General features: G+C 40.3%; 1 protein-coding gene across 4 annotated transcripts in view; it reads right to left on the bottom strand.

Moving 5' to 3' along the window:
- LOC136839648 (protein HID1) overlaps positions 1–17,078 on the bottom strand; it is an 85,625-nt gene that overhangs the window by 14,914 nt on the left and 53,633 nt on the right. For 2 of the 4 annotated variants that reach the window (XM_067105964.1, XM_067105962.1), the window contains exons 12-14: positions 16,470–16,706; positions 14,149–14,411; positions 13,711–13,839 (exon numbers count right to left, since the gene is read on the bottom strand). In XM_067105964.1, coding sequence (XP_066962065.1) covers positions 13,711–13,839; positions 14,149–14,411; positions 16,470–16,706 — 629 coding nt within the window. The remainder of the gene's footprint in view (positions 1–13,710; positions 13,840–14,148; positions 14,412–16,469; positions 16,707–17,078) is intronic. The other 2 variants (XM_067105965.1, XM_067105963.1) reach the window with 1 other exon arrangement.

Here is a 17,078-nt window from a genome sequence, read left to right as displayed (position 1 = left end):
TGGTATTCCATATTGATTTTAGGAAATTTTAGTACAGGTAGTCATAAAATTGATTTCATTGTAATCGTTTACACATTCGGTTTGATGACAAGCAGTGACTGCACCCTACTAAACCTGAATACTGTATGCCAATGTCAGACTTAAAGTTACAGTATGGTAGGTTATATGAGTCATATTGGATATAATTTGCTGAGAATTTTCTAAAGGACATTTTCTCCTTTTGAAATAACAGGATCATAAAAAATGACAAAGACCTATAATGTCCTATGTCTTTTTTGTTGGTTTAGGCAGCTTATGACGTTTGGATTATAGGCCTATCTTATATTCAACTGTTTTATTGTGGTTCTTCTGGTTATTCTTGTTTCTGTCGCTGCTGTTATGGTGCTTGTAGAATAAACATAGACCTACAGTATTCATAAAATACTAGTGTACAGATTTATCTGCCTACTATTGTTAATTGAAATTTAGTAATTTGTTTTAATTAAAAGCAATTGAGATCTTTATGAATATGTCTATGATAGAATATTTTCCTAACAACACAACAGAGAGAGAGAGAGAGAGAGAGAGAGAGAGAGAGAGAGAGAGAGAGAGAGAATTTACTGATTCTTATGTATCCTTTTGCCAAACAGGGTAGTCTAAAAGAATGCCCCCAAACGCAATTGCATCATGGGCTACTCGCAGACTGGTTTGGATCATTTCATACATAACTTTTTCAGCTATCATTTATTTTTTCTTATTTCACTAAGTATCTTATGATGCCTTCCTACCATAGCCTTCATTTTCATAAAAATGCTAAAGCAGCCTTATATTTACCCCTCACAGTAATATAATTTGTTATCCCTTTTGTAAATATATTTTCAATATAATTCATTGAAAGAAGTTCGATAGCTGTGTGTAAGGCTGAGACAGCCCTATGATTGGTCTGTGTGTGCCATCAGCTACGTGCCCACAAATTTTACTTTTATTCTCAGCAGTATAAGTGGCGTTACATTTACTAAGGCCATCGACTCAAGTACACATGTATATTTATATGCATGCTTATACGTGCGCATTTCACCGTATGTATATACATTATATATTGTGGGGCCGGAGTGACTATTGTATATTAGTTAAAAACTATGTTATTTCCAACAGATACGGGTGGAAAACTATTTGCAATAAGAAATTGGCGCAAAGGCCCATGCCCTGTCATTGCCTCAAAATATAAGAATTTTATGTGTAGACCTATGCCCTATCATTGCCTCAAAATATAAGAAATTGACGTGTAAGCCTATGCCTGCACTGCCTCCAAATATAAGAATTTTATATGTAGGCCTAATCATACAATGATACAGGTTGACCATCACTAATCCGGCATCATTGGGACCTGGAGGGTGCCGGATTAGCCATTTTTCCGGATTAGCCATTTATTAGGCTAGAATACACGAAACCCAGTAGCTAAGCACCTCATCTTAGAATTAAAATATCCCATAAATCAGTACAAGTTGGATAATAAAGAAAAGACAATTATCAAATACAGTGTACAGGTAGTGCTCGAGTTACGATATTTCGAGTTTACGATTACGATGGGGTTAGCAATTAATACCGATACGCAAATATTTAGGAAATATTTTTAGAATTCGCGCAGGCGCAGGCAGCAGCTACAATCAGGCGGCGAGAGAGACCAACTTACAACAGAAAAACTTCTTTTCCTCCATCTCTTTATTCCATCTGCTAGTTAAAAAAGTAAAAGAGAATGATAAAAGTAATGTTAGTAACGTTATACTCTTGCGTAAATGCCTACCGCCATAAAGAACCAAACGGGAAACTTGTTTTGCTAATAATCGTATCGGATAACAACTGTTTTGCTTGTATTTCAACCATCGTACGGTAATACACAATTACCGTAGTTATTTTACAATTGACGTTAAGTACTGTACAATAGGACTGATATATTTTTTACACTATACCCTTATTCGCTTTGGAGAAAAGATCGGCAGGGAAATATACTGCTATAGTAACTTAAAGCTGTAAGTTGTAGCTGAAGCTGAGAAAACAATGTTCAAGCTGCTAATGACCATAAATTATCATGCATCAGCAACATGGATGAAACTCGACCGTAAATAAAACTCGAGAGAATGTATTTTAATCAAAACTACTGGGCATGAAAGAATACAAATTACTACTGTTTTCACGCCGATAAAAGATAAATACGTAAAGCTCGTATTATGATGAAATCAAGATAAAATAGCGAACGGAATCTTGATTTTTTTTACACAAAACATAAATGCCCCCAAAACGGCCAGCCGCGATTCCTGCGAACGTCATATATTAACGAAAAAAATAGCTAAATTAATTTCACAACGAAACGTATTTAAGTTATATTTCGACTTAAAAACACTTCGTATAACGAAAAATATCCGTGTCCCAAATAAATAAAGTATCCATATTCATTTACGCTAACTAGAAGCCAGAAAAGCTCTTTGAACTTAGTTAAATGCAGCGAAATAAACACCGCGATATCGATTCCGAAAACAAAACACTGATCGCAATTTATAATACAAAAGCAATATGAGAATATACGCAATTGGAAACAATGTAGTAAAGCATAACTTTTTAAAAGATCCATGAAAAAGATGAACATTCGTTATGATGATGTTTGTATAATACTGTTAATATGTGAATAGAGTTCAGTATAATGTAGGCTAGGCTACCAGTTTGTTGATGCAGCACACTGCGCCACCAAATCGGCGCCGGGCGAGCGAAGTTAGCGCAGCGACCCAGGAAATTTGAAAATTAGTGCGAAACATTAGAAATTACTCTAGCCGAAATTTGTGCCGGATTACTGATTGTTCCGGACTACTGATTGCCGGATTAGTGATGGTCAACCTGTATTAACATTTGACATGCAGTATTATGATGAATTAATACCCTAATATCAGAACTGGCTGCATAAGTCTATGCTTCATTTCCATTACAGGCAGTCACCAGTGACGACGGGTCCGGCTTACAACGTTCCAAGGTTACGATGCTTTTCAAATATATTCATCAGAAATTATTTCCTGGTTTACAACATGTTCCAGGGTTACGACGCGTCGTACGCCAATCCAACGGAAGAAATATGGCTCCAAAACAGCAGAATAATCAAAATTTGGATTTTTTTTTATAAAAAACTCAATAAAAATGCAGTTTGCATCATTTTCAATACACCCAGAGCATTAAGAGTAAGGTTTTCTTAGGATTTTTGACGATTTTCACCGATTTTCAAGTTTACGACGATTTTTGGCTTATGACGCAGGGATAAGAACGGAACTCCCATTGTAAACTGGGGACTGCCTGCAATATGGTCTATGTGAGTCGCTTAAAAATACAAGTAAAAAATGCACCAAAGTTTCTTCGGCACAATTGAGTTTTCTGTACAGCTGTTACAGTGTATAATCAAGGCCACCAATATTAGATCTGTCTTTCGGAGGTCTCAGTATAATGCTGTATGAACCGCGGCCCATGAAACTATAACCATGGCCCTGTGGTGGCCTATCCTATATCGTCGCCAGAAGCACGATTATGTTTAAATTTAACCTTATATAAAATAAAAACTACCGAGGCTAGAGTGCGGACAGAATAAAGTGCGGATGGACAGACAAAGCTGGCACGATAGCTTTCTTTTACAGAAAACTATAAAGTGAAAGTATGTGATACCAGCATAGCCTTGACACTGAAAAAATGTGGGCTTCTTTTAAATGTATGAAGGAAGACATTACAGCAACATAATTCCTCCAAGTATTTCATTCCAGAACACCTCTGTAACGATATATTTGAAATTTCCAGTCACTTGCCTAGGATTTTCATTACAAGACTTCTTGTAAATGTGATGTGCATTAGAACTCTTGTGCAAAACTTCAATAATCATAAGCAACAACATCCATGGAAAACCTAAAACTGTATGACTGGGTTAACTTTAACAATAACTGCCATCTGCACTTTGTTCTTACTTGCAACAAGGCAGGAAAAATATTACCAGATTTTGGATAATTCTTAATTATTAATACAATTATCTCAATTAAAATGTCTTGACAAAATCTTAATAAATGTGCCATGGTAGGCTAAACTTACTACTAGTGTAGCAGCATCAGTAGACTAATGGTATTCCAACTGTCCTTTTGATGTCAGTTTACTTCCACCTCCTCTGTATATGAGGCACTGCAAAACTAAAATGACTTTCTCTACTTTAGAAATGGGTGGAGTTTAGAGTCTTTGTCCATTGCTTACATAAGTAAGGTAAAAAAGGAAGTTACAGTTAGTTTCATATGAGAGCCAGAACTCATTCACTGCATAATACAAGAATTTTGTCCACCATTTTATGCTATACTTAAAAACACAGTATTTTGCTTTTGAAAAAAGATGAAAACTTCATTTGTAAAAAATAGAATGAAGATACAGGTATCACAGGAGTGTCAGGAGACTGCAAACCCTACCAAGGCTGATTGATTTACTTGTCAAAAGGTCTCTTCTTCCAAAACTTATACTGTACTGTTTTCCTATGTTTTCCAAAATCTGACAACTTTTTTCCCAGTCACACTGCCCACATCTGGCAAAATATTGGTAAAGATCTACAAACCCCTTCAGTAATCATGCTAACAGAGAAACAAACAAAAATATTATTTAAGCAAAAAAATTGCTTTTTTAAAGATAAAAAGACAACACAACCTGATAAAGAGGTTACAGTCCTGCACTGCAGGTGCTGGACTCCTATGGGGCATAGTCCTAGTTTTGCTCACCAACAAGTTGCTAGTCGATGGCCTATTGCTTATTCCAGAAGTCTCAGAGATCAAGAATCACTCTGGTGTTACTCCTGACCACTAACAAGGCCTTGCCCATTGCATCTGGAATTTCCATGGTCCTAATCTTTCCATGGTTCTGGATGAGAGATTGAAGAACCGTTAAAGTGGAAGCTGTTATTAACATTGTCCCTACTTCCCCTGCTGGCATGTGTGTCTCTGGTCCTATCAAGGAAGTTCTGATTATAATTCCTGAGTGGTTCATATGATCCTTGGCTTCCATATGACTCCTACACAATGAAAGGATGCTCTCTGAATTGATCGCATGGCTGAAGCTGTGCCTCCTGTTCTAGGAAGCACAAGAGTCTTCCCAAAAGAAGATCAAACAGGCAAGCACTGTCGATGGTGCTGCTCCACACTGTAAAGTTCCACTTGAGTCATCAACTCATATTTTATCATGGAATGAAGTGTCTCTCTTATCTGATCCTAGAGTAGGAAAGGTGCTAAGGGTCTGAAAGAGTGGTTGTGGCATCATCTGAAGAGAGAACCACCTTCATATCTGCTATGTCATCCTTCTGCAATGCCAACACTGCTCAAGGTAAGAAATATGCTACAGTGTTTAAAACTTTTCAGTTAAAGTCATGCTGACCTCTGACACATTCTTTGGAAACACCTCCCGCTAAGACTTGTTCCCCCTGGGAAGTCAACCATTCTCAGCACATACAACAAGTGAGTTTTGAGGAATGCACCCTAACCCAGCAAGCAATGCATAACAGATGATGATCCCTGTCAAGACTAAGCATATATGACAAGGTTTATCAGCCAAACCAGTACATCTAAGTTGCAGCATCTCATACCAAGGTATGGATAAGTAGTTAAAATAGAAGAACTACTCAAGATAGGTATAAAGGATATAAACACAATAAAAATCACTAAATTTATGAAAAGGGCTGCAGACTGTTCAGAGACAGGATCCAAAAAATAAACAATTTTTAAAAACCACCAAAGCAAAGAGTTAGAACTGTCAATGCTAAATATAAATACCATTACTTAAACTAGAAAGCCAAACACAAATCAAAATAATGTTAGGTGACAGACCATAAGTACTCATTATCAACTAAGCACAATAGATAATAACTTGAAGTCAATTTGAACAATACCAAAACACAACACCAGTATACACATAAAGACACTGAAACACAAAAATTAGTGCCAGCTGAGTGAGGAACAACTTAAAACTCACAAGAAAATAAGAGAAAATTGTATACAGGGTGACAAAAACCCTCTATCTGGCAGATAAAATGTTCCTAAAGCTTAGGTTTTATTACTCACAACTGCCAAAAGCAGACTAAAGGAGAGAAATAAATAAAACATTTACGTGAAAATAATGACACTTATCATTAAATCAGCAGCAAAAGGAATTTTGGAGAGCTATAAATAGTAAAAAACACAGAAAAAGTGAGACTACATATATACTATCACAGACAACATTGGCTTTCAACTGTCACTTTTCAATAGTGTTTCACAAAAGAGTGATGGATCTGGGGTTTCATGGGCCATAAAACTAGGCTGCATCATAAATAATTGGTTTGTTGTTAAGCAACTAACTTTAAGATTTTGCATGCTATCTGCCACTGGATCAGGTGATACCAGCAGCCGTGCAATTTCAAAAAAACAAGAGCAAAGTTAAATCATATTTTTTAAAGAACCTAGTCTTGTACTATATAAAATAATTATTGTGTACTTGTGGATATTACACATGTAAACCATTATGAACTGCACTAATGTAGGTCCACATTAAATATTTTAAACAACCCCAACACTCACTAATATGCCAAGTCACACCTGGACGCTTATTTGCATACTTAACATACAGTACTAGGATTTTTAGGTGGGTAGCACAATTCATGCAATTAATCAATGGTGCTTATAATATAAATGTATTCTTGTTAGTGAGAGAAGGAGAAGAAAGACAGTTAGGTCAGCATATCTCACAGAGCTTGATGGTGTGAAATTCAGCCTGTACTGACCAAGTACAGTATCACTTTTGTACTGGCAAAAATATGGCAAATGTATAGAATGCCTGTTTTTAAAATTGACAGACTACTCTTCCTTAATTTATGCAAAAATGAAATTTTTATGATAAAATAACGTTTCACTTATACTTACCCGGTAGTTACATATAGCTGTCGCCTTTGACGCCACGGCAGTATTCAAATTTCGCGCTAGCGCTATCGTTAAAAAGGTGATCCTCTACCCCCGCCCTCTATCGGGGTATCGGAACCGTCCCAAGAACACGCCATAAGTTTTTGCCCAACTGCCCAGGTGAGGGGAGGAGGGAGGGTTATGATTATGTAACTCACCGGGTAAGTATAAGTGAAACGTTATTTTATCATAAAAATTTCATTTTCACTTATACAACTTACCCGGTAGTTATATAGCTGATTGGCACCTTGAGGAGGTGGGGCCCTGGCAGCTAATAAAATTCTTGGAATTATCTACTTGCAACAAGTTAGACATAGGTTCCTTACCTTTAAAGGTAGCTGACTCAGTGGTTACTGCCTCTGTAGTCTGCTGGCCTTTATATTGTGCCGAGAGGATATAAAGGGATCCGTGTGTCGGACACAATAAAAACAGTACCTGCCGTAGAGAACATGGCTGCGTGCACGGACAAGTCTGATGCCCTTGATCAGGCGCAGTACAACAACAACAAAACGAGGGATCACCTAACATTACCATAAAACCAATACCAAAGATTAAAAACTGGAAGATACTAACACATCATGTATCTCCAGGCAACCTTCAAAAACAACAACCCCAACACCAAGGTGAAAATGTTAGTTAAGGAGCGGACTCCTTTTCACCTCCCCAACACCGTGTCAGTCGCAATAAAGGGCCCCAGCGCACTGCACTCTTCGAAAACAGTTTGCACGTCCACTAAATAATGCGATGCAAACACTGACTTGCATCTCCAAAAGGTGGACTTAACCAAGTCCTTCACAGATAAGTTTCTGCTAAAGGCTACAGAAGTCGAAACCGCTCTAATCTCGTGGCGCTTTTACCTTAAGAATACTCATCTCCGAGTCAGCACACTGCTCATGAGCTTTTTATCAGGCTTCTCAAAAAGAAAGAAAGGGCATTCTTAGAGAGAGGCCTCAAGGATCTCTAACCGAGCACCAGAGGTGGTCATTGGGACCTCTGAGCTTCTTTATCGTTCTCTGAACGTAGAACTTGAGAGCTCTCTGGGGCAGAGGTACCTTTCGGGTTCTTCGGGACCGACCAATTGGGAAAGGTCCTTAATTTCAAACTCTCTTGGCCAAGGTCTAGACGGGTCTTCGTTCTGGCTAAGAAACCAAGAGTAGACATACATACTGCCTTCCCTTAGCAAAGCCTACTTTTTGTCAATCGCATGTAGCTCACTTACTCTCCTGGCCGTAGCCAGAGCTACCAAAAAAGAGTCTTTTTCGTGAGATCCTTCAAGGAGATGTTCGCCATCGGTTCAAAGGACTGAGACCGTAACCATCTCAGCACTACGTCAAGATTCCACGCCACTGGTCTCTTCTGGTCTCTCTTTGACGTATTAAATGATCTAATCAGATCTGAAAGGTCTTGACTCAAAGACACTTCAAGACCCCTATGTCGAAAGACCGAAGCTAACATGGCTCTATACCCTTTAATGGTAGGTACAGCAAGCTTTTTCTCTCTGTGGAGGAACAAGAGAAAATCGCCATCTGGGCTATAGACGCCGAAGAAGAAGACACGCCTTCTCTTCGACACCAGGACCTAAACTGTGTCCACTTCGCCTGGTAAACATTGTCGGAGGATTCTCTTCTTGGCTTCGCGATAGCTTCCAAGCCTCTCTTGAAAAGCCTCTTCTGATGAGTTCTGACAGTCTGCAGGCTTACAAGATGAAGAGCGGACAAGTTTTGGTGGAACCTCTGAAAGTGCGGCTGTCTGAGTAAATCTGGTCTCTCTGGCAGAAGTCTCGGAAAGTCTGACAGTAGGTTTAGAAGGTCCGGGAACCACTCCCTGGACGGCCAGAATGGAGCCACCAGAGTCATCCTTACGCTTCGATGGCTTGAGAACTTCGAGATTACTTGCCGCAGGATCTTGAACGGGGAAAGGCATACAGGTCCAGGTCCGACCAGTCCATGAACATTGCATCCACGAAAACCGCTTTGTTGTCTGGAACTGAGAGCAGTAAAGGGGCAGCCGAGTCGTTTTGTCGGTTGCAAAAGATCTATGAGCGGGCGTCCCCATATCTTCCAAAGCTCCTTGCAAACTAGGGGATGTAAAGTCCACTCGTTGGATAGGACCTGGTTCTTTCTGCTGAGAAGGTCCGCTGCTACATTTTTCTCCCCTTGAATGAATCTCGTTACTAGTCTGGTCCCGATCTCCTCCGTCCAAAACTAGAAGCTCCTCGAGGTCTCGTAGAGGGACCACGAGTGAGTGCCCCCTGTTTCCGAATGTATGCCAGAGCGGTCGTGTTGTCCGCCTGGACCAAGACGCATTTGCCTTCCACTTCTTTTTGAAAGGCTAACAGGGGCTAAGTGAACCGCTTTTAGTTCCTTTTCGATTGATATGCCAGTTTCTCTTCTCTTTGCCACTGGCCCAAACTTCTTTTGTCCCCATAGTCGCTCCCCAGCCCTTGTCCGAGGCGCCGGAAAAAGAGTTAGGTCTGGGTTGAAGCTGAAGAGGAAGTCCTTGTGACAGCCTTCCTTCTGACCTCCACCAACGGAGGCACTCCTTTATCTTTTCCGAAATGGCGAATGAAGGAGCCCGAACTGTTTCCTGGGCCACTTCTCTTGCAGGTAAAACTGCAGTGGTCTCAGGTTTAAGCGCCCCAGTTTTACAAACTTCTCCACTGAAGTTAAGGTTCCCACGAGGCTCATCCATTCGCTCATGGAACAAATCTTCCTCTGCAGAAAGTCGCCGATCTTCTGCAGGCATGAGGCTATCCGTTGGTTGGACAGAAAAGCCTGAAAAGTCTGAGAGTCCAGACTCACTCCCAAATAGACAATCTGCTGACTGGGAGTAAGGCAAGACTTCTTCTCGTTGATAATGAGGCCTAGAGACTTCGTTAATTGAAGAGTCTTTGATAGGTCCTCCAAACAGCTCTCCCTCGAAGCAGCTTTTGAGCAGCCAATCGTCGAGGTACATGGAAACTCGAATTCCTTCCAGGTGAAGATGTCTGGCTACTGACAACAGGATCCTTGTGAAAACTTGCGGGCTGTCGACAGACCAAGCAGAGGAACGGAACTGATAAACCTGTCCCTCAAGACGAACCTCAGGAACTTCCTTGAAGCTGGATGTATCGATAGTGAAAATAAGCGCCTTGGAGGTCTATCGAAACCATCCAATCCCCTGATGTAAAGACGCCAAGACCGACTGAGTTGTCTCCATGGAGAATTTTGTCTTCTGAATGAAGACATTCAACGACTCACGTCCAGGACGGGTCTCCATCCCCTGATGCTTTCGTAACCAGGAACAGACGATTGTAGAAACCTGGAGATAGAGGGGCATGAAGCTGTTCTATCGCTCTTCTCCAGCATGGCTCGGACTTCTGAGCCAAGGGCGTCTAGTTTCATGGAGTTGTGCGAGCACGCCTGTAAAGAAACTGGAGCCTCCACTAAAGGAGGTTTGGAAAGGAAGGGGATGGCATATCCTTCTTTTAAAACTTGATCGTCCAAGGGTCTGCCGAGATCTGTTGCCACTCTTGCCAGAACCTTTGCAGTCTGGCTCCTACAGCTGAATGGAGGACAAAAGGTTCATTTCTTCTCTGGGGCCGTTTAGGTTCTAGGCGTGGCTTTGCCTTTTTCCTCTGGCCCTGCCAAAAACACGTTTAGAGGGTCTTCCTTTATACTGTCCATACGAGAAAGCGGGGACGAAACACCGCACAGAAGCGTAGAAAGCACAGGTCTCTTCGCTTGGCAGACTGCATAAAAAGATCCTGGGTTGACTTCTGGGCTAATGCCTGGGAAATTGCAGCAACTAACTCTTATGGAAACAGATGAGCCTTGTTTAAAGGAGAAAACAAGAGAGCCGACTTCTGGCTTGAAGAAACACCTTTTGCTAGAAGGAGCACCAAAGTTGCCTCTTTTTGAGAACCCCTGTCGTAAATAAAGAGGCCAGTTCTACTGCACTGTCGCAGATGCCCCTATCCATGCAATCCACTACTCCTACCACATCATCCAAGAGCTCGGAAGGAAGATTAAAATCCTTAATCTTCCTGGCTAAGGCCGCAATCGCCCAGTCCAGGAAGCTCACAATTTCAAGAGTCCGAAATACGCTCTGAAAAACTTGATCCAGTTCGAGGACGAAAGAAGACCTTCATCGCAGAATTAAGTGCGGTCCTCCTACTGGCATCCATGAGACTGGAGAAGTCCTCTGTGCGGAGGCAGCCACACCCAGGGAAAACATTTCCCCAGTCTCATACCAACTCCGGTTACGGAAGGAACGAACGAGGAGGGGGAAGACAGAAGACGTTCTTTTCCACTTCCTCTTCTCGGCCAGCCAAGCATCCATCTTCTTAAGGCCTTTCTTCACGAGAGACGGACAGGACAAGTTTGGTAAAGTCCTAAGAAGAAACAGAAGCCTTGTCCCTCTTGTACTGGGACCCAGGAGACGGAGGAGCCGCAGGCGAGAACGAATCAGGGAAGTTCTCAATAAAGAACTTCAAGAGCTTCTTGTAGGAAGAGAGTTGGTGGAGACTTCTCCTCCTTACACTGCTCCTCTAAGCCCGAGAGGAGTTCGTCAGAAATTGGGGATAAGTCCAGCTGGACAACATCTTCATCCAAGTCTCCTGAACTGAGACTTGAGTTACACGAGCGGGGCTGGAAGGCTAGTGACATATTCTTGCTGTGTCACCGAAAGAGATTGAGCCTGTTGAGGAGCCATCGGAGGCGCCAAAGGAGGCGCAGTTGATACAGCAACCAAGGTGGCGCCAGCGAAGGCGGAGCCGCCGGTACCACAACGACAGGAGGCGCCAATGAAGGCGCAGCGGGCGGCGCTACCGAGCGCAGACATAGTCGCCGAGGCGGAGCCGCTGGTATCACAGGAGGCGCCAAAGGAGGCGCAATCGGCACAGCAGCCAAAGGTGGCGCCAACGGAGGCGCAAGCGGCGGCGCTACCGGGGCGACAGAACGAGGCGATGTGGTGGGCGCCGCTGGCATCGTAGGAGGAGCCAAAGAAGAGACTTGATTTTTAGACAAAAGTTGTAAAATCGAGTCCAAACGGGCGTTAATTCCGTCAATCACAAGCTGTTGAGGTTCATCGAATGCTGGAGCAGGCGCCACAGGAACAGGAGTCACAGGAGTCGCTGGCGCCAAAGGAGCAGGCCTATCAGATGTAATCGCCTGACAGGAGGATCCGCCGATAACGAATGAGACGAGTCCGACGAAGAAAGCCTCTCCGGTTCTGCCCAAAAGCTACAGGAGGGGGAAGGATCCTCCAGAAGAGCCTTCTTCTTAGGAATCTTCAATGGAGAAAGCAGACGAGACCTCTTCAAAGGTCTAGAAGAGTCGCGAAAACGCCAACCTCTAGGCGGAGGAACTCCAACTGATCCACTCGACACTCTCTCCGCCTCACCTTTTCGGTGGTGAGGGCCAGCAGCCTGGGAAGCGGCAACAGGACTGCTTGAGGGGCAACTACTGGGAGCAGGTCCCACTCACCTCCTTTTCGGCTTTCGGCATGCCTTCTCCCTGAACCTGGGAGCCTGACAGGGGCCTAGACCTGGGAGCGTGAATGGGCCGAGAAGCTACCTCCTCCACAACACTTACACAAGGCACAACACTCAGCATTATCACTGCGGGTCTACTAACCACTGCAAATTGTCCCCATTTTCTGCATGGAAGACATAAACGATTAAGGACTGACACGGTATCAGGATTGGGAGAAACGGTGTCCGGGTAGGTAAAACTACAGGAACTACAGGGGAGCAGGAATAATAGGATTTACAAAACCTCTTGACTACCTCCTGACCTCGAAGACCTAGAAGAGGCCTTCCTAATCCTATCTCTTTCTAGCTTCTTCATGTACTTCCCCAAAGCACTCCAGTCAGACAAAGTTAGAAGTTCACACTCACTTACAAGTCAAATCAGCAGAACATTTTTGCCCCCTGCATGAAAAGCACGAAGTGTGCGGATCTAGACTAAGCTTAACAAGCCTGGTTTTGCAGCCTTTGCTGCAAAAACCGATACCACTAGAACCAGAATCAGACATAATAGTCTAACTAATAATAACTCTCAAGCAATAACTAGCGCCAGCAAAAACAACAAACCGAGTACTTCACCAAAAAGGAATTAGAAGTTCGAATTGTTGAGAAATACTACCAGCAGCAGAACCGATTACCGGTTCGCACGGCAAAAACTAATGATCGTGTTCTTGGGACGGTTCCCGATACCCGATAGAGGGCGGGGTAGAGGGATCACCTTTTGTAACGATAGCGCTAGCGCGAAATTTGAATACTGCCGCGATCGCCAAAGACGACAGCTATATGTAACTACCGGGTAAGTTGTATAAGTGAAATGTTAAATTTATGAAGAGCATAAAGATGTGAATATTTAATATTAGGAAATGACCCTTGCTGTTACTTCCAAAGATCAGAAAATTACTTTCGCTGTAGGACAACACAGTCTTTTTCTTTAATTCAGGCCAAAATGTGCTTGCTTAATTATTCAAGTTACAACACAAATTGAAAAGTCACAAGTAATTAAAAAAAAACATAAAATAATCATTCGTAGTCACAAAATACACAGGAACTTCAAGAAATAAAAACAGTAAAGTCACAACAGTAACTGAGAATGCATAGGAAATTCAAGAAATGAACAATATTTAACTCATATATATACTGTATATCTCTTTCATTACACATAGTAGCACTACTGCTTTCCATGCATGTACTGCACATGAAAACATTCAAGTTCCATGCAATGATAACTTTCTAATATCCCACCATTGAAGATGACTGCATTTGTGAATCTTCATGAATATCACTTAGGAGTAGGCTGTCACTTGTGTCTCCTGGTTGTCCAAGCCAGTCACATAATCTGTCTTCATCCACTAACACACTCTCCTCATGGTCCTCCATTAACATTACAAACCATTTTAAACGTCTATTTAGTAAAAATTATCCTTATATTCTGGTTCAATAGATCATACTTTCCCAAACTGATGTGGTAATGAAGATAACCTAATTCCTAGAGGCAAACTTGCCAGAAATTAGGAAACTTCAGTATTTTCAGTGCAAAAATAGAGAATCAAGTAATCATTCTTTAACTTCCTTGTGATTCTTTGTGAAAATACTTACTGTGAAAACAAGCTAACACATCACTAATGTAACTGTAATTCACATATTTATCATTCAAGAAATAAGGTAACGCTGACACAATACCTTTTCTGAAATCTCCAGGTTCTCAACATCGGGTAGATTTTGGTCTTCAGTTGGTGGCTGAATGCTGGTACCAAGGGGAACTGGAGGAGACATACTTGTAGCAGCTGCAGAAGAATTCTCCTCCCCAATAGAGGTAGGAGGAACTAAAGACGTAGGTGATACAGGCCCTACTAAATTACCATTAACTGTAGATGATGTTGTTAACTCATCAAGTTGCTGAATTGTAGGATGTGCAGATTCCTTTTCAGTCATTTTTTCAAGACCTGGAAAATTAATATAGAATAACGAATAACTAAACTATCAAATTGCTGAATCAAGTTCCATAAAAGTTTGAATGCTGGAAATTAAAACTATTCACTGACATCGATGCAGATCTAATATAATGGATTCAGCACATTAACAAAAATACACAAAATATCAATGATAAGAGTAACAAAATACCTCACGGAGTCAAGACTGGTTTTGCATTCAATCTCCCATCTTCTAAGGAAAACAAAACAATCAGAACACAAAGTCCACTGAAAAAACTTTCATGAATCAACAAATTCACTAACAAAGTCAACAAATTCACTAACAAAGTAAAAACACAAAAGTCGATAGAAGGAAACTGACTGACAGAATTTTGGTCAAAAGCAGCCCACCCCAACAGCCAGGCTATGGAAAATTAAATGTGAAAGAGGTCCAGAAAGTAGAACCAACCTCTCAGATGACCACCTAACTTTAATTAAAATTGAGGATGATCCCAGTGATACTAAATGTGATTTAGTGACCATAATTTTCAAAAAGTTATGGCGCTAACCTCCTCTTGCTGGACTTATTAGTTATTTCTCTGCAAACCTTAGATAAAACAGCCATGAATATTAATATTGTAACTGTGTAAGTACCACTCAATAGGATGTCCCTTAGACTTAATATCTATATTAGCCAGTTTCATAAGTGAGGCTAAATTTATCAAAGCCTTCAAAGACAAGATTACAACAGTCACTGTACTTTTTCTTGTGGTTCTAATCTGCAAAGTTTTCATAACAATATAAAAAGATCTGCAATCAATATATCCTTATACCAGGGTATCAACCCATAAATAATTTTGGTTTTGCTTATAAAAAAAAACCCTCTCAAGAATTAAATTTCAGAAATCTCAAATATATAATAATGTCTGACGTGTAGAATGTTAATCTTGGTAATTTTAAGAAATATTTCTTTTTAATTAACTTTAGTTACTTAATGTCATGCTTTTAAAATAAAATATATTTTGTACAAACAATTCCTATTCATAAAAATTTTATTTTTAAATTACTAGTTTATTAATTTTATCACTGAAGATATAAAACAGGTTTTGATGTAGGAAAAACCAATTTTTGGTAGCCACTGTGAGTCTTCAAAGGCGTTACACTCTCATGGTCTCCCCTGCCCCCCAAGGCTCCATGAGACAAACCAACCAATCTCTAAATTATCTTATAGTTGGTCTCAGCCAGAATAGTGCTTGTTGGCACAGTGATAAAATAAAAACAGGACTCGGGACAAGAGGGTTCTGTCTCCTATCCACAGCGACAACCTCAGTTTTCCCTTCATCCTACTCACACTGATGTAACAACAGCGCATATGTCGGCCATCTTCCTCATTACACTCCAGGTCTGGGCAAGATAATGTTTTCATAAATTTAAACTAATAGTGTCTAACATTGTTTCAGCCTTGAAACTGCGACTGGAAAGTACGTCGCGAAACGTCAGCCAATACACTGTTTTAGGCACAAGATGCCTTTCCCTTCACTTCACCTTGTGTGCTAAAGAGCAACGGCTCTTATCTTTGATTATATATATATATATATATATATATATATATATATATATATATATATATATATATATATATATATATATATATATATATATATATATATATATATATATATATATATATATATATATATATATATATATATATATATATATATATATATATATGTATAATTATATATCATATATATTATAAAAATATGGAACGTATATGAATATATATATATATAAATATATATATATAAATATATATATATATATATATATATATATATATATATATAATATATATATTATATAACTGAACTGAATCAATGAACGTGATGAATAAGATTTAATTGAGGAAAAGTATTAAAGTGTTGCGAGGTTTTTCGACTGTCTGTCGTCCTTTACTTACCAGACTCAGTAAAGGATGACAGACAGTCGAAGGGCCCGGCAGCACCCCAGCATTTCTCTTTCCCTCATGGATTATATATACATATAAATCTTTGCAATAAAAAACATGAAAATGCATTGTCAAATTACCTGGCATAGCAGCTAAAGTGGCAGTTTTAGTCCCAGGCTGGGCAGGTTGGGCTGGCTGAGCGCCTTCCATGGTTTTGGTAGTGCTTCGTGTAGATTCTGTGGAAGGTTGTCTAAGCAGTGTTCTCTTCCCTCTTCTGTTCAGAGACTTGTTTATGCTTCCACAATCCGTTGGTAAATTGGCTAATGCATGAAAAACTTGTCTCTTTCTTATGATGGTGTACACAAGATTGCTATTACCTGGAGAAAGTACAAACTATTATTACTAATATGATGTGGCATAAAGTTTATATACATTTCCTGATCATAAGGTATCATACTCTTGAAACTGGTCCTTTCTCTGGCAACCAGCAAATAACAAATGTTAAAAAAACTGGTGTGATCACCTCAAAACAAAGAGAAACTTGAACTGCTGTGGAGATCCTCCGTAAAAATTTCTTAAACTAAATATATTTCCCACATGCAAAAGTACACATTTTTAAGTCATTTGCTCCTAACCATATTAAAACGTTCATTCACCTAACCTGCCCTTAAAAACTGAAAGCCATATAGGAATTATTAATACACAAAATTCTGCACTAGTGTTATTGCTAAATAATTGCTAAATAATGA

This window comes from Macrobrachium rosenbergii, chromosome 6, assembly GCF_040412425.1.
Source record: "Macrobrachium rosenbergii isolate ZJJX-2024 chromosome 6, ASM4041242v1, whole genome shotgun sequence".
Taxonomy (NCBI): domain Eukaryota; kingdom Metazoa; phylum Arthropoda; class Malacostraca; order Decapoda; family Palaemonidae; genus Macrobrachium; species Macrobrachium rosenbergii.
The sequence above is the reverse complement of the archived record's forward strand: the minus strand, read 5'-3'. Positions and strand labels throughout refer to the sequence as shown.